We start from the raw sequence: 19,012 nt of genomic DNA on the forward strand, positions 1-19,012 counted from the left end.
CAACAACCCATGTAAAACCCGAGTAATACAATTATGTTACTGACTGCTTCCCTTTTGCAAATTTTTTAAAAATTGAAAGGAAAAAACAAACACGAATGGGCATTAGCAGAGTGCGGAGACGGGTCTGGGAAGGGGAAAGTTACAGTCATCAGGAGGACACACACTGTGGGGTTTATCAGAACCAAAAGTAACAGTTGAGAGCTAGCCTGCCCCCAGCCTTCTGCTTCATTCAAGGACCTACATGGAGTTGAAAAACCATTTCAAGTGGGGTCAGGAAAGAACACAGCTCCTACTGGACTTCGCAGCTTTAGAAGAAAAATAAGGAAGAGGTGCCTGGTGGCTCAGTCCGTCAGACTCTTGATTTCAGCTCAGGTTATGATCTCACCATTCGTGGGTTCGAGCTCTGCATCAGGCTCTGTGCCAGGCTTGGGATTCTCCCTCTCCCTCTCTCTCTCTGCCCAACCTCAGCTCTCTTTCTCTCTCTCTCTCTCTCAAAAAAAAAAAAAAATGAGGAGGAGGAAGACGAGGAGGAGGAGGAAGAAGAAGAGGAGGAGGAAGAGGAAGAAAAGGGGGAGAAAGGGGGAGAAAGAGGGGAAGGGGGAGGAGGAGGAGGAGGAGGAGGAGGAAAAAGATGTCTGCTGTCTATTTTCAACCAACAAGTGTTTGAATTAACCACCAGGGCTATGGAGGCTCTTAGTGGAAAAGAACTTCTAGACTCAGAGATAAGTGTCGTCAATAAAAAGAATATTACAACCGCAGACACTGCATAACAGCAGTGACTTAGACTAGGACATAAAAAGTTAAATTAAGCAAATGAGGGGCACCTGGGTGGCTCAGTAGGTTAAGTGTCTAACTTTGGCTCTGGGCATGATCTCACAACTCATGAGTTCGAGCCTCACCTAAGGCTCTGTGCTGACAGCTCAAGAGTCTGGAGCCTGCTTCAGATTCGGTCTCTCTCTCTCTCTCTCTCTCTCTCTCTCTCTCTGTGCCTTCCCTGCTCATACTCTCTCTCTCAAAAATAAATAATAAATATTAAAAATATTTAAATAAAAATAAACTGAGCAAATAAGATGATGTCAGTCATGAGATTTTTTTAAATCATAATAAATGTGCAAAAGAATTGGGGACTAAGATGAACTGGAAAAAAAACACTGTAGTTTAGAAAAAATGGTAAAATAAACAAAGAAGATGGTTCAAATGTTAAGGGACCAACCAACACTAATTGATACAAAAATAAACAGCAGAAACAAATTGGAGGAGAGAAGAAGGCACATGGGAAAAATGGAAGCTCTCTGAGAAACAGGGGTCTTTTCATCTGAAAAATATATATCCTTATTGGTACACTGGATCTATTTTTCATTGGGTCAAACCTTTACTTTAACCTAAATTGTTCTTTATTCAGAATTAAAGAGCTTACTGAATTTGGCTACATTAATTTTTCATTCTTACCAATCTGAATTCACACAAAAGACAAACCAGTAAAAGCTCACTAGATTTTTAGTAGTTTGATGTACCCTTATCCCAGAAATCCTAATTCAGTGAGGAGAGGATCTCATGAGCTCTGAAAATATCTACATCATAGGACTTGACTTAAATGGACTCTGAAACATTTCTTCTTTTGTAAAAAAAAAAAAAAAAAAAAAAAAAAAAGTTCTTTACAGGACCTTGTAGTTTAGTTGTGTGTCCATAAGGGTAGCTGGAAATAGGTGATTTGTGTTGGTGACTAACCAGAGTAACCAAAGAGAGCTACACGTGCTACTAGGATTCAAAGTATACCACACCCCACCCCATCCCCACACACACCCATTCTGATATACCTAGTGGAGGGGGAAGGTGTATTTTGTAAAAGATCCTGACATAGCTCTGATAAGCCACCCCTACTCCTAGCTGGGACCCCCCCCCCACCTTTCTCTACCTCCGCCCAGATCCGAAAGCCTGCTTCCAAGGTTAAAGGCTGTAACGTGTCCTAATTTTAGCCCTGCCTCTCACATTAAACTGTGAAACTCTCTGGGTTCTATTTCACCTTTCCACACTTATTAAAGTACTATGTTTTATGTAAACTGGCATCTCTAATTCCAGCGTTTCAAAATGCTGGTGGCTTTTTAAAAATCTTCTAAGGTAATGGGTTTAATTCAATTAACTACTATCATTTCCTTTCTTGCTCTTTGGCTGTGTTTAACACCTAACTCCCAAACGCCACCTTTAAGAAAGGATGTGTGTTTTAAAAAGTGAGGCACGCAGAGGTCTTCCTCCCTGGGGGCCCTCACAGTGAGAGTCCTGGCGCTCGCTGTCATCACCGGCCAGAGCCCTCACGGCCACTGTCATCTGCCCTTCCAGCCACTCAGCTCTTTCCCAGTTCTCTGGGCTCTTCCTAAATCCCATTAATCCGGTCAGAGCACAAGTATTATCCAGTACACCCATTAATCAGTGACACAGAAATTGCTGGCACACAATTCTCCTCACAATCCCTGCTGCACGCAACCTCACATACATCTTCCCAGAACTTCTGTTCCAATTATAGTGTACCCTCTAAAAAGTTCAACTGCTTTTCTGGCTAACTCTGCAGTTCTCTGCAGCACACGGGGATCAAAGAGCCTCAACCAGCTGCCTTGAAAGGGGAGCGAAGTCGAGGCAAAATGATCAGATTTTGACAGCTCCCTGGCATCATTTTCATTAGACAGCTTTAGTTCTCCATTATCTGCAGATGATATGGTCACATTATCAGAAACGGAGGACCCAGCCAGACCTCTTGCAGTATTGACGATCAAACCTCTTGCCCTGAATCAAAAGCATTTAGCAAAGGAACTGTAAACACGGATCCCATCTCCCTCATCAGTGACTTTGGTGTGACCCTACCACGGACACTGCTCTTATATAAAAGATTTACTTTTACTGAATTCTCCCAGGAAACTCAGACGTCTATTTCTTGTAGGCAAAAGAACAGCACAACCCATACAAGCCACGTAGAGAGACAAGAGACCCTTCTAGAGAAGTGCACAGTAAGCCATAAGTCTGAAGACCTCAAGCTGAGAGACTGAACAAGAGAGTAACTAACAGCACCTATGTTTCAAATCAACTAAACGTTCTGCCCACAACACTTAAGGAGGTTTCGTTTAAGAGAACCAACATATCCACATGGTGAATATAACTGATGTTAACAAAGGTCCAGTTATACCAACCTTGGGAAACATACATCACCATCAAGAAGCAATAGAAACCAAACCTTGAGGGGTGCCTGGATGGCTCAGTCAGTTAAGCGTCCGACTCTTGGTTTTGGCTCCCATCATTATCTCACAGTTCGTGAGTTCAAGCCTTGGATCGGGCTCTGTGCTAACAGCATGGAGCCTGCTTAGGATTTTCTCTCTCTGTCTCTGTCTCTCTCTGTCTCTGCCCTTACCCTGCTCTCTCTCCCCCTCAAAATAAATAAATAAACTTAAAAAAAAAAAAAAAAAGAAACCAAACCTTGAAAGCCCCAAGAGGGGAAAGTGCACTGGAACTGTTTGACATCAATGCTTTCCATACAAAACAATGTGTCAGTTTACCTTAGGCTTTAAGCAAGGTGGCTTGATCATCACAGTATGGGAAGAGCATCATTCTAAGATGATTTCACTCCAAAGGGAAAACATGCTCTAACCCTTCTGCCAAGATAAAGTGAATACTGACAATAATGAAAGACGTTCATATAGTAAACAACTCAGGGGGAACCCCTAAAAGGCAGTGAATCATTCAGAATTCTTGGCCTCATCTGAGGACTGGGATAACATATAATTCCTACAACACCATAATTCTTTTTATTTTTTTAATTTAATTTATATTTTTTAATTTACATTCAAGGTAGTTATCATATAGTGCAACAACGATTTCAGGAGTAGATTCCTCCATGCCCCTTACCCATTTAGCCCACCCCCCCTCCCACAACCCCTCCAGTAACCTTCTGTTTGTTCTCCATATTTAAGAGTCTCTTCTGTTTTGTCCCCCTCCCTGTTTTTATATGTATTTCTTGAACATGATTTGTGAACTTGAGAGTGTGCACATATGACACGCAGAGGTCCTCCGCCCTACCTGGCCGAGCAAGGCGTATGAGAGAGATGTACACATCATGGCAGTCTCTTTCCTGCGGTATGATGAGCTGTAACAGCTGAAAGTTCTTGCAGCGAATCAGCAGAGGGCACCCAGTAGCGGCTGTTGCCTGTTTTTCAATGGTGGAAATCTGACTGTGAAGAATCTACGACCAAAAGTTATGTGGATAAGCTAAGCACAAATAAGTGATAAATGAGCAAGAAATAACACAGATCTCTGAGGCACACAGACAAGAACCACTCTCCAGTCTTTATCTAGCTCAACACCTGCACTCAGATGACAAAACTGAGATGCTCTGGGAAAGATCGGTCTAAATCTACCATTTTTTTTCATTACCAAGCCTTCTGCTATCCGGGCTAAGTATTTGGAGCAAAGTACTCAGCATATAATTTTGTACAAGACCAGGTAAGGGAACACTGTGGTGGTCAAATGCTGAATGCGCTTACCAGCTAAAATTAAATAAGGTCATGAGAAGTTAGTAAAATAAACCTTGCAATCGACAGAAGTTAGAGATGGCCCCGCTGGGAGGTGCCACCATGCTCCTAAATTCCACATGGAATGCTCAAGTTCAATAGCAACTTGAGACTGTTGTTTTCTAAGCTGCCGGTGGCCAAGTAGGCTGCAGAAGAGATTTATGTTAAAGAAAATCATGCTGAAGTACGTCTCTCTGGTGTTTTGCCGGGAGGGGGTCTCTGCCCCACCCTCAATGGCAGCATTCGTAACTTTTTGTTGTTGTTGTTCGAGTACAGCTGACACACACACTGTTACATTAGTTCCAGGGGTACAATATAGCGACTCGTCAGCTCTACACATTATACTGCGTTCACAAGTGTAGTTAGGATCCGCCATCATTCTTCCCCGCTAAGTAATGCCTGCCCCCTTCTGCTCAAAATGCAACATCTATGCAATACAGAACAGGGAAAAATCTACAATTCAGGGATTCTGGTTCCAGTCATAATGTCCTGGTCGGGTGGTTATATAAAATAAGAGGTATCGAACGGTCTCATTATTAAGTAGCAGAAATACCTGCCAAGAGGACTCTTCCCTAGCTTTTCTTTTCTTCTCTTTTGAATTATCAGAAAAGTGGAGACAATATAATAAAATGACTAAACGGCCTGCACAACTGGAACCTACAGATAAAATGTATTGCAAATAAAGCACTACATAAATGTTGTATCTGGCACTGATTATTCTCGAATGTCTACTTAACAGCTGTGACATGAAGCATTTATATCTCTGGCTATTTCTGTCTTTGATGACGTTCAAATAATTAGTGTTTACAATGAATAAGTAGATCAAGTGGATTCGACTCTGTGCAGAAAAAAGCAAAGCTGACCTTCCAAAAACAGTTCTCTGAACACCCAAGGCCAAAAGCCCACCCACCTCACCCTGAGGCCAAACAAAAGAATGGAGGATCAAACTTGTTACATTAAACAATAGAAAACACATAAAGCCAAAAATAAAGACTGCATACCCATGTTTCTTTTCTGGTGTCAGGTGCATTTTCCACGAATATTACATGAGTAGCCGTCAAATACAAAGTACCTAGGGCTGCTTTTTTAGAAGATATTCGATCTACCAAGCGGACATTTTCGACCTAGAGAAATCATTTTGACAGAGTTATAATAAAGCAAAACACTATTCATCAAGATTAATAGTAAGTAGGTAATCCTGTGTTTAATCCAAAATATAATTTTGAGAACTTTCCCCCTTTACTTAGACCTCAGACATGTTTCTGTATATCAAAAGATTAAAATTCACCAATTACTTAAAATATAATTTTAAATGTACCACAGATTTATAGACCTGTTCTTTAAGAATACCCTTTCTGTATTTTAAGTAAGTCAGCATTTTTAATTCAGTATATAATTCTAATTTAAAGCAGGATGTGTATGCATCAAAGTTCTGATTTTTACAATAACCATGTATGAATTATGCCTATTAAAAGGACAGTAATGTATTTCCCTATGTATTTCTCCATAGTAGAAATGGCCTCAAAGCAGTTTGCTTCCACATAAACTAGCAAGAAAATCACATATGGGAGCAAAAAGTATCCAAGGAATGTGCTGCATGTTTACAAAGAACACCTATCAAATTAAGATGCTCACTTTCATTTATAATAAAATGTCTCTAATAAATGGAAGTTTTACCACCGACCTTCGAATGGTTAAAGATTTCTGGAAACAATTTTTATCAAGTATACCTCTCATAAGCAGAGCAGCTTCAAGGATATGTGCAGTGGGATCATTCCAGCATGAAATAGAATGGAAATTCTAAGACAACCTCTACAGGGCAATAAAACCTGAAGGAACTATGACTAACAAGCAGAGACACCACAACCACCCGATGCACATTCCTGTAATGATGGCAGCTTGGCAATGCCACTTACTACTTCCCAGGATCAACCTTCTACAGACACTGGCTCAGCTCTCACCCCCCAAGTCAGGATGGTTACTCGATTCTGTGAGGCAGCTTCAGGAACTAGTAAATCATATTGGCTCCAGTCTTCAGTCTAAAATGAACGCTGGGGCCCTGCTGTATTTGGGGAGCACAGAGCTTCCCAGCTGCTCCAGGGAAGACCTAGACCTAGGGGGGTACCAGACCCCAATCCTCAGGATCACTCCTCAGGACACCCAAGTCAAACAGCACTCGAGACGCTCCATTGCCCCACTCTTCTCTGAGCCCTGGAACCAAACCATCCTTCCTACCCTACTTCTTCCCAGTTTTCATTCTTAAATAAAGAATGAGGTATTTAAAATATTCTTTTATTCATACGATTTAGCCAGAGGTGGTGTCATGAGTCCTGAGGCCTTGTGAAGGCCTATGGATGTTAAAGATGCTAGTTCAACAACAGGGTCTTAACCGACCAGCTCATAGTTGTAAAAAGTATTTCTTCTGTTACTCTGTTACTGATATGCTCCACATTCTTTTTTTTTTTTTTAATTTTTTTTTTTTAACATTTATTTATTTTTGAGATAGAGAGAGACAGAGCATGAACGGGGGAGGGTCAAAGAGAGAGGGAGACACAGAATCTGAAACAGGCTCCAGGCTCTGAGCAGTCAGCACAGAGCCCGACGTGGGGCTCGAACCCACGGACAGTGAGATCGTGACCTGAGCCGAAGTCGGCCGCTTAACCGACTGAGCCACCCAGGCGCCCCTTTTCTTTTTTTTTTTTAATTAATTAATTTATTTATTTTGAGAGAGAGACAGCACAAGCCGGAAGGAGCGGGGGATGGGGGCAGAGAGAATCCCAAGCAGGCTCCACGCTGTCAGCACAGAGTCCAATGGGGGGCTCAAACCCACGAATTGTGAGATCATGACTGGAGACGAACCCAAGAATCGGACGCTCAGCTGACTGAGCCATCCAGGCACCCCTGATATGTTCCACATTCTTCCACTTGGTTATTCCTCATTGTATCTCTTTTGTAAATGGTCTTCATATCATTGGTTTACTTTCCTACTAAGTGATCATCGTTTCTTATGTATTCATAAAAATTGTTTATATTAATAAGGACAGTAGCCTACAGCCTAATTTTTATTTGTGTGTTTTACAACTTCCTCTTTACCCAATTCTTTTACTGCTTCTAGTTATTTTTTTCAGTGAAGTCTCTTGGATGCTCCTTGGTAGACAGGAATCTTTTCTGGTAATAATTTGTTTCTTCTTTTCTGATATTCATACATCTTTTCCTTTCCTTGTTTCATGGCATTAACCAGAAACTTCGACTAATACTAAATAGCAGTGACAAGAGTCACTCATGTTTTCATTTCTTTTTTTTTTTTTTTTTTTAGTAACATCTTTATTGAGATTTAATTCACATTCCATATAATTCACCTACTGAAAGTGTGCTGGTCAGTGGTTTGTAATATATTCACAGCCTTACGCAACCATTACCACAATCAATTTTAAAACATTTTCATCACCCAAAGAGAAACGCTGTACCCACTAGCAGCCACTCTTCATTTCTTCCCCAACCATCAACCTACTTTCCATCTCCAGGGATTTGCCTATTCTGGACAGTGCATATAAAGAGAACCCTACAGTATGTTGTATTTTGTGATTGGTTTCCTTCACTTAGCATCATGTTTTCAATCCATGTTTCAATCCAAGTTGATCCATGTAGAATATATCAGTACTTTGTTTCCTTTTATTGCCAAATAATATTTCATTATATAGATATGGATATGTCACATTTATATTTCTCCACTTGTCAGTTGATGGACATTTGGGTTGTTTCTACCTTTTGGTTATTATGAATAGTGCTGCTTTGAACATTCTTGTACAAGCTTTTGTGAGGAAATTCATTTTCATTTCTCTTGTGTACACACAGGTACACGCACACACACACACAATACACACACACCTAGGAATGGAATTACTATGTCATACGGTAACTCTGCTTAACATTTTTTTTTCTGCTTAACATTTTAAGGAACTCGCACATTATTGTCCAAAGCAGGTGTACCATTTTACATTCCTATTACCAATGTACGAAGGTTCCAATTTTTCCACATCCTCGACAACACTTTTTATAATCTTTTTTACTATATCCATCCTAGTAGGTAAAAGAAAGCATCTCATTGTGATTTTGATTTGCATTTCCCTGACGATTAATGATGTTGAGCATCTTTTCATGTACTCCTCTGTTTTTAATGGAAACACTTCCAATACTTCACCACTGAGTTTGATGATTTGTTTTATCACATTGTGGAAGTGACCTATTCTTAGTTTACTAAGAATTTTGATTTTTGAACATCAGGAATGAACAGTGTGCTTTCTAAATACATATTTGGATGAATATTTTGCTTTTACTTTAGTCCTATATAACCAATAATAGCGATACATTCCTTAATCTTTAAAGAAGTCTTGGATTCTTAGAAATGGTGTTTTAACTTTTCTTATGTTTTACCACCTATAACCGTTTTGTTTTCTGTTATGTCTTTGCATCTGTGCTTTTAAGGGAGACTGACACGTACCAGCCTATTTGTTCTACTTTTATCAGGTGAATTCATCATGGTTATGATGACACTCATTAATCTGGAAGATTAATACACAACAACTTACTAATCATTTTTTGAAGCAAATACAGGCACTTCTTTATACATAAATAATTCTTTAATTATTCTTTCAATTTCTTATGTGGTTATGTATCGACTCAACGTTACCTTTTTAAAGATTTTTTTTTTTAAAGTAATCTCTACACCCAACGTGGACCTTAAATTCACAATCCTAAGATCAAGACTCACATGCTCCACCGACTAAGCCAGCCAGGTACCCCTCAGTGTTACCATTTTTTACTAAATCTCATTTTGACATCTATTTTCTTCACAAGTTATCTTCTAATTGCGGTTGCCAAATTCTCATAATCTTTTAATTCCTACCTACGGATGAATCCCTCCCTCTTAATCCTTTCTCTCATTCCTAAATTGTGAATTGTTTTTACCTTCTTGTGATTAGATAGGCAAAGGGTTTTCTTCAAAGTAACAGGTCTTGGATTTATAGATTTAATAACTTTTTTCTGTTTAATTTCTGCTCCTTTGTTAGTAATATTGCAGCTTTCCTTGGTATATCACGTGGCTTTGTTTCTTTGTTCATTTCTAAACTCTCAGGTTTAAGAGTCCACTCATTGTCATTCTTTTTATTTAATAACAAGCCTTTAAGTCCAATCATTTCCCTCCAAGTAAATCTTTGGCTGCACCTTATGAGTTTTATTTGTAGTAGTATTCTTCTTCCTTTCCAGAAGAGTCTAAAACTGCATTTTTTTATTGCTTCTTTGACCCAGGAGTATTTAAGGAGATTATTTTTCAACTCCCAAAAGATCAGATTATTTTATTTGAACTGTTGTCGTTAAAGGCTCTATTCTGAACTAACTACAAGAAGTATCTTATGGAAGAGAGTTGTGGGAGAAGAAAAGCAAGGGAATTTATTATTTTTGGAACACTTCTATGGGAAAATACTGATTTGCATGCTAAAATATAAGTACCTAAATTAAGTGGAGGTTCAGGGGTGACACATCAGTTAGCAGTATCTAAATACGGAATGTAAATAATTTTCCCTGCCCTTCAGACTATGGAGACAAAACTTTATTGGGATGATCATGTGGAACATAGGATAATATTCTGAGGCAAAAATATTTAGTATGGATTATTCTCTCCATAGAAGTGAAGGAAGCTATACCACTTAGATTATTTTTAGAAAACCTCGGTGAAACAGAATGAGGTTGACAGATGGTGGCAGATTAGAATACTTAATGAGATTTTTTCTGTGTCTTTTTGTTAACTTTGGCTGCTGTTGCAGGAAAATTACATTTCAAAATTTGGCAACAGTTCTTAAAGGTCCCATCACTGTTAAAAGTAATTTCGAAGTACAGGGAGAAAAAAAGAAACAAAAAAAAACAATGAAGGAAACAAGATGAGCCTAATTTCCCAGTGATCTGTAACAACAAAATAAATGAGCAATAAAAATTAAAATTCAGTTGTCTGAGAAATTCTGTGATGGGGAGGGCACTGCTCAGGGGGCCATCACATGGTTTATGCTAAGATAGCCAGAACATTCTTGACTGGAACTCTAGAGTCAGTCAACTGTAGATTAAATGAAACAAATCTTAAGAGTTTGGGCACCATCCTGACAACCCACTGGTTCAATAACTCTGCCCCACTGTTCAGCTAAGTTAATTCTATCTTATTTAGACATGTTATAAGCTGTATGGTAATAAGGCCTATTTCGTGTCTGGACCGACAGGACTCAGGAGACTACCAGCTTCTCTGGACAAAGTTGTTACAATTCATTTGTGTGCTCCCAGGAACACCATGTTTAAGAGACCCTAGGTATTCATGCTCTGTGAACAGTAGTTCATCTATGCAAAACATCTGACAGTGTATCATTAATCCTTGGGTGTGCATTTTTCGCATTCTGACATTTCTGAAAACGGAATATGTCTTACGGTTAATGGGTAAGAAGCCATTGTGTCATTTTAAGTGACAGTGCTTCTGCCTTTCTTTTTGAGATACAACATCTTGGTGCATTTTGTCATCTCTAATGTCTTGGATTTGCTGAAGTGCAGTTAAGTTTGTGGTCACTGACACATAAGTGATGCTTGAAACCATGAGACCCAAAGAGGTTACCCAGGAGAACATGCAGAGTAAGAAAAGAAGAAATCTGAGGAAATCCAACCTTTAAAGTTCTGATACAAGGCGATGAATCAGAAAAACAAACTAGACAGGAATCCAGACGGAGGAGGAAAGTCAGGAGATCGTGCTGTCATGGAAACGTGCAGCGGAAATGGTTTAAGAGAAGGGAAGTGTCCATTCCCAGGGCGGCTGAGACATCAAGTAAGGCAAGAGTGTAAAATGCCCAATGGGCTCAGTAACGTGGAAGACGCTGGTAACCTGAGCAGGCGTGGTCCTGGGAGCACGGAGATCTGGGAGCCGTAACACAGCAGCAGAAGGAGTGAACTCCACAGTAGTTGAGAAAGTAGAGACTCTCCTCCTTGTAGAAGGAAGGATGGGACCAGGTAGAAGGCACAGCGGGATAGCCTGACCACTGGGACGCCATCCTCCAAAGCACAGGAGGAGCCTTCCAGAAGCAACCGGCATGTCAAGACATGTTAAAGAAAGAATCTTGTTGTGTTGCCAAAGAGGGGGCATCTGGAGTTGTGATACACACAGGAAATATCAACAACTCCCATTAGGGGTTGAGAGAACTTGAGAGGAGTTGAGAACTTGAGAGAAATACATTTTTTTACGTTTATTTTAGTTATTTATTTTGAGAGAGAGAATGAATGAATGAATGAATCCCAAGCAGGCTCCGCACTGTCAGTGCAAAGTCTGACACAGGGCTCAAACTCAGAAACTGTGAGACTGTGACCTGAGCTGAAATCCAGAGTCAGCTGCTTAACTGACTGATCCACCCAGGCACCTCACGAGAAACACATTTTAAAGGATCAGAAAAAGAAGATGAGGCTCATTGGGCAAGGATTCATTTATCCTGCTAATACTGAAGTCTTCCCCAATCCTACAAAGGATTCTCCCTGAGCTTTTAAAAATGGTCTTTTTTAAAAAAAATTATGAAACGTACTTATTTACATAATGTTCAAAGATTCAGAAGTATAGAAGGAAGGGAAGAAAATCACCCATAGTCCCATAATCCAAACACAAGCACTTTTAATCTTTCAGTGTATTTTAGACAATATTTATACCTCATTTTAAGCATTATTTGATTAGGTAGTGAAGGGCCAGAAGAAATAATCGCAGGGACAGGAAAGAAAAGTCTCATCTCAGTCTTTTGCTTTCCTGAACCTCGCCTTTGCCCCAGATCTTCGGGAGCGTTGCTATGCACCATGATGTGTTGGTGGGCTGGGTGGGGGCTGTGTAGCTAGACCTGGGGCAGGTTGTAATTCTGCGCAGCAGGGGCAGGGAGCACAGACGCATGAGCCGATGCTGAGACAACCTCGGCCCTGACTCCCTCGGTGGGAGCAGGGAGTGGGGGCCGGAGGGGACTGTGGAAATGCAAACCTCCATGGGAATTGGCAGAAATTCCAGGGAGAGTTTTGGACTTCCGAAGGGAAAAGAATGGGAGTGTTCAAAATAGCCTTCCCGATAGTTCATGGATCAGGCCAATCTCAGCTGTCATTTGGTTTATGTCAAAAATTACCAAAATAATAATAATAAAAATAATAAATATTTTTAGAGTACTTACTCTATTGCCATGAATTGGGCTGTCCCTTTGCAGAAGTGACTTCAGTTAATCCCCACAGTAACCCCATGGGTTAGGTCCTTACATAATCCCCAGTTCACAGTTACTGGGGACCAGTTTCCCCAGGCCACTCGGGCGATCTGCTGAGCCAGAGCCCAAGTTCATTGTTCATCGAGGCTGTGGGCACCAGTGAATGCCTCTGAGATCATTTTAGTCCTGTTCTTCAAAATTAATATATGTTGGATAATCGATACACGATTATTTTAACCAATTTTATACATGAAAATTAGTATCTGAAAATTGAGGGCTTTAAGACAAAATTAAACTATAAAACCATATTCACAAGAATATTCTTGTGAATCAGCATATTCTTTGAGATAAACCCAAAGACGGACACCGTGTGCAGGGAATACAAGGGTCCCAACGCGGGCCTGAGGAGGTTTTCCGCGTTTTCAGGACGAATACAAGACAGACTACAGAACATCCAATCCCATCCAACAACATGCCTGTGTGTAGCACCAGGTTCAGCCGTAAGAAGAACAAAACGGTGAATAAGAGTGAGCCTTTGTCTGTCCTTACAGGCTCAATGGAAGAGACTGTGCCCCAGTTTAACAGCCTTTTCATTCCCATCCCTGCTCTGCTGGCTTTAGATTGAGGGAGGAAAAAAGATTTCATCAGTTTTTCTAGGCCAAGGCTGAAAAGCTTCAGTGACAACCCTGGGCCCTACCACGTCATCAGTGCCAGGTCCGAAACAGGACACCCGGATGCAGAACACACGTCCGGCTCGGTCCTTCCCTCGCCGCCTGGGGATCCGGGGGACCTTGTAAATCGCTGAGACGCGGAGCCTCTCTTCAGCAAGTCTCCATCACACCATCTAATTTCAATTTTGATAGAATACGAGCTTTTCCCTTCTCCCATGCAGGTCGAATATTGCATTGTGGAACATTCTGGATTCTCAGAATCGTATCAGACTATCCGCAAAAGTAAAGCTGCTCTGCAGGACAAGAAGTCCACGGTGTGGGGTAGGATGACCTTTTATTTAAAGACAAAAGAAAGGCAAATGGCACCAGCCACCAGCTTTGCTTGGGCCAAAGACCACATGAATTAGGCTGAAGGTCACTGCCAACCGCTTGGGGGAAGAGACCCAGAGGTTGCTGAACAGGGAGAAATCTAAATGCCTGAAGTAGCCAAAACCTAGGACAAGTTTATGTTCTAATCTAAGAAAAGCAGCTAGATAAATAGTTTGTCGTGCTAAATTTGGTATCATGACATTTTCTAGCTCTACCAACATGAAAAAGTATTTGCGAGTCAGGAGGCCTGGGCTCTGGTGCTCGTTCTGGTTTGGGAACTGAACTGCTGGGCACAGGCAGTTTACCGCCCGTCTCTGAGTTCTGACTTCTATAAGGGACCCACAGAGCATGTGGTGTCTTTCTCGAACAGGCTGCTGTGATAACTCAGCGGTACTGCTACTTTACAGACAGGCCGGAAAGCACACGAAACAGGGACTGAGAAAATATATAAAATAATGACACAATATTAAATTCTCCAGAAATTCAGCCAGTCACATGGCTGGCCAACAAAACTCTTGTGATTTCCTAAGGGGAAAAAAGCACCAGCTCGGCACCAACACCCAATGTCTGGGGCCCAAAGGAGAGAGGTGAACGCACCAAGCCCAAGCGCAGTGCCCGCTAGCCTGGGGGAGCAGCCACCGGGGCCCCAACAGGCTCTTTTCTGGTCTCCAGGCTCCTGGAGAATCTCCCCTTTCCTCTTTTTGGGGTCTTAGCACCTGGCTGCCTGGGAAGCTTGGAGGACTTGGTAAGGCTTCCTGGGTTATTTCTACCTCTGATAATTCAGTATCATTTGGTTTTAAGTCTGAATGAATGAAGTATCTTATCGTAGTGTTTAAATCTTTTTTTAATGTTTATTTATTTTTGAGAAAAAAAGAGAGACAGTGTGAGCAGCAGAGGGACAGAGAGAGAGGGAGACACTGATTCCAAAGCAGGCTCTAGCTCTGAGCTGTCAGTACAGAGCCCGACCCAGGGCTCGAGATCACCAACCATGAGATCATGACCTGAGCCAAAGTCAGACGCTTCACCACTGAACCATCCAGGTGCCTCTCTTACTGTAGTGTTTAAAAGAAAGTACTTTAGTGGCCATTCTTTAACAGGTGACATCAGATTGCATCTTTGTTAAACTATTATATTTAATTGTAATGCTCATAAAATCCTTTAAGATAAAGTGAAAGAAAACATTATGTAAAATGTATCTTTACAACAGTATGCCAACCTAATTTCCGAAAACATAATATTTTAAAATCTTTCGATCTAGCCACCCATTTTTTACAATCTTTAATGGTGACATTCAGGCTACACAGCATACAGACCAAGCTGGCTTCTAATTACCCACCCGTCAAATTCCCACATCACTGGTCAGAAAGTAGCCAGATGACAAGGCGGACTTGTGCAGAGACCAAACTTGAGGCCTTACTAAGCTAAGAGTCAAGGCAGAATTCATCTTTCCTAAAGGGTTCATCCACTGTAAGCAACATGCCATATGAGCCACAAACTGTGAAGATGTACAACACAAAAATGTGCACTATTACTTCAGTGTGAAATACACAATAGTTAATGGAGGTCTATCACATTGTGCAGTGATTAGCACAGTGACTAGGAGTGGTGGCCAGAGTCCCACTGCTGAGACATGGAAGCTCCCGGGTTGGGGAGCCACCCCTGGGCATCCACAGTCCTGGGCACAGAGGTTGCCCCAGCTTTAAGCAGTGCCTACTCCCTTGCTTCCCCACTCACTAACTGCTGAGAATCACAATCAGGCCAATGCAGGGCTACTGTTCCAGAAGAACCAATAAAGAAGGAAGCACAATTATAGAAGATTCCTTTCAACTTATCCCTTGAGCAGAGGGAGTGAAAGGAGGAAGGGTAATTATAATAACAGCAACACTACAATTTAATGAGCAATTAGCAGGTGCCAGATATTGTGCTAAGTGTGGTGCATATGCTATTTCTAACCCTAACTGAAAGGGAGACATGGTTATCCCATCTAAAAATGATAAAACAGAAGCACATGAAGGGTAAAGCAACTGCCCATGGACTCACAGCTGGAGAGTGGCAGAGCCAGATTTTAAACCAACAGTATGTGACCCCCATGTCCACTTCCCTAGGCCTCTCCTGTACTATACCTCTTCGGCCCAGCCCTAATATTGTACATTAAGGAAAGGCATCATGGCCCAAAGCCTATCCTCCATTTTCCCTAAAATTTTAATTAGAGAGTTACAGAGTTAATAAGTAAAAAGCTCTCAATAAAGCTGAAGCATTTTCGATGGAGAGCAGCTTGGTTGGCCATTTTAAGGCTGCCTGTTCACTCCATCTCGTCTGGAGGAGCCAACCAACCGTGGTCCTATGGTCATTACAGCTTGGAAAACCTGGTTCCCCAAGGGGTCCCAGGACTAGCCGGACAAAGTCTTGAAGTGAGTATTGGCATACTTCAGGTGCTAAGGAGTAATGATGTCCTGCGGCATGAGGAGAACCATTTAAGAAATCAAGTTCTACTTCTTCCAGCCAGCCATGCATTAATTATGGAAATGTCCACCCTATTAGAAAATTTCAATGGTTTTATTTATGGGCTATCTCCCTGTGTTGCCAAGTAAGATGTTTTAAGTTTGAAGCCAGAGCTCCAGGATAATGAATGATCCCACCCATAAGTAGGTACATGTGTGAGGGAAGAAGAAAAAAAGTGTATACCTCAGAGGTTATTAATAAACAGTAAGGGATAAACAAATCCATAAGAGAGACTTTGGAGATGTCATTCTTGCTCCCACTGAATGTTCACCTCATGTCTGCGACTTCATTTCCCCGGTTAAAGTAGTGGTAGCGACAGAATACACAAGAAAGGTGGACGGCATGGTTAGAGTTGCCAAGTACCTTGACAAAGAAGAAAAAGTGAAGCAATAAAACATTCTTTGGACCATTTAGAGTTGCTATAATCTCTTAAACAGAAGAAAAAGCATTCAATTTTTCCACCTTAAAAAGAAGCACTTCTAATACTCTATTTGAAATTTGCTGTGAGAGTAGATCTTAAAAGTTCTCATCACAAGAAGAAAAAATCGTAGCTATATGAGGGGGTAGATGTTAACTAGACCTGTTGTGATAATCATTTTGCAATATGAACACGTATCGAATCACGATATTGTACATCTGAAGCTAATACAATGTTGTATGTCAATTCTATCTCATACACCTGGAAAAATTAAATCCTATTGTAAAATATCACCTAAGAAACTTGTCTGCAAAAAAATAAAATACAAAGCACTTTTTTTCCCTGACATAAAGTTGTTTAAATAAATAATAAGGGATAGTCACGAAGCTTTAGGAGTTTTCTAATCCAGCCATTTGATAGAAAAATCATGAACACTAATCCTTCTCCCCAAAGACAGATTTAATCTGTTTAAAACTATAAAACCAACGAAAGTCTTTTCCCAGGACCATTTTATTCAGAGGTCAGATATTGGAGAAAAACTAAGAGCAAAAATCACAAAGCACAGTCCAAGAAAATATATGACATGTAAGCAGAAGACATAGTTGTACATTCTGCCCTTCATAAAACCCGTATCTTTTATATAACACAGAGGCAAATACTGGGGGGATACACACGTTGAGACTGCATAAAAATAATCCTATTTCCAAGCTGCCTAAAAATGTGTCCTGCTGTGAAGCTGAATGGTTTCTTAAAACAGAGTTAATATAGTCAGATACAACACAAGGCGAGGTTCCTATGAAAGAACCCCATGAATATTAGACAGCTGCCATCCATCAGCTTTTAATTTAATTACGCCCTTTTGATTTAATTGTTATTAACTTGTTGAGCATCTACACTGCACCAAGCACCCAGACTATTTACCAAAGGATATCTAATTAGTAACACTGCCTGCAGATTATATGACTTCACCTCTGTCAGGAATCTTCTACAACCAAGAGAGAAATCTCAACCTCATATTGCTTAAGCCAAAAGAAATCTGACTTAAGTGTGCATCCATAAGTATCTGTGGTGAGGCTGGCTTCACACTGGCCAGGGGTTCAAAACACCCAGCCCCTCGTCCTCATCTCTCAGTGGTCCCCCTCTGTGGGCTCTTGGCTCTCTGCTCACGGGGGCTCCAGCGATCCAACCCCACCTCCCACCACACCCATGACCAGTGAGAAAAAGCACCAAAGACCCTAACAAAGACTCACTGCCTTTCACTGGGTCCTTAAGCTCTGTAATAACATGATTTTGGCTGGATCTGAGGTACAAGCCACACCACAAACACAGGGACTGACAAAAGAGTAGGCATGGCCCTGAGAGGGAGAGGTGAGAACTGATGGTGACCAGCCAAGGCCAGCACATGTCCACCACACGACCTGTTCCCAGGACTGTCACCTAAGCAGTCATCCTACTGCACACTCTTTCATGTCACCCCATATTCAAAACCGCAGGAGCTCCCCACTGCTGCTGGGCAAAACCTTCCACAGCCTGGCCCCTTCTTTAAAGCAGGTTCCCTTTTTAATACCCCAAACCACTGCTGGTATCATATGACAGATGCCATTGATTATTCTCCAAAGATACACTGACCTACTAGAGTCTATGCATGTAAAGGTAATTCTTCCTCGAATTTCTTCCTCTACCACCTAGCCTGTGTGGCTCACATCTTCAACCTCCCTCCCCAGGTAGCAACTTCTCTCTAGGCAGAGCCAATTTCAACCAGGCTAACTGAAGAGAGTTCAAATTTGAAAAGAAGAAAAACCACTTTGAAAGAGACTCATAATCCAAGGGGTTTAGACAGACCCATGGGTAGATATTGGTAGAAAAGTTCATCCTAGTCATCTTGATCTAATGTCCAAAAGTAAGGGGGAAAAGGATAGATGTGTCCACCCAGACTCTTTTGTTACGGTAGTTGCACAGAAGGACACTGAAAATTAATAAAAATTCTGGAATTATATGCATGTTAGAAAGATATTTATTCAGTGTGTCAGCTTCCAAAGTGAAGTATCTACATATTTCCCCAATTTGCTGGAGAATTTAAGTCCTTTGTCCACATGGGAAATTGGGTACTTGATGGACATATTTCTACAGATTTTTGAGCCACCTACAAATCTCCAAATAATTCCAACAAATAATGCTACAGTCTGGGGAAAAAACGTAAGATTTTCAAAAAATGCTTTTAGAAGAAAAAAAGTCAGTCAAGATAAGGAT

The 19,012-nt window shown here is 41.0% G+C and overlaps 1 protein-coding gene across 2 annotated transcripts in view; it reads right to left on the reverse strand.

The window, feature by feature from the left end:
• MTMR7 (myotubularin related protein 7) overlaps window positions 1-19,012 on the reverse strand; it is a 125,325-nt gene that overhangs the window by 60,399 nt on the left and 45,914 nt on the right. For both annotated transcript variants that reach the window (XM_081795634.1, XM_078445381.2), the window contains 2 exons: window positions 5,555-5,677; window positions 4,063-4,225 (listed from right to left, as the gene is read on the reverse strand). In XM_081795634.1, the coding sequence (XP_081651760.1) occupies window positions 4,063-4,225; window positions 5,555-5,677 (286 nt within the window). The remainder of the gene's footprint in view (window positions 1-4,062; window positions 4,226-5,554; window positions 5,678-19,012) is intronic.

This window comes from Panthera onca, chromosome B1 (assembly GCF_046562875.1).
Source record: "Panthera onca isolate mPanOnc1 chromosome B1, mPanOnc1 haplotype 2, whole genome shotgun sequence".
Taxonomy (NCBI): Eukaryota; Metazoa; Chordata; class Mammalia; order Carnivora; family Felidae; genus Panthera; species Panthera onca.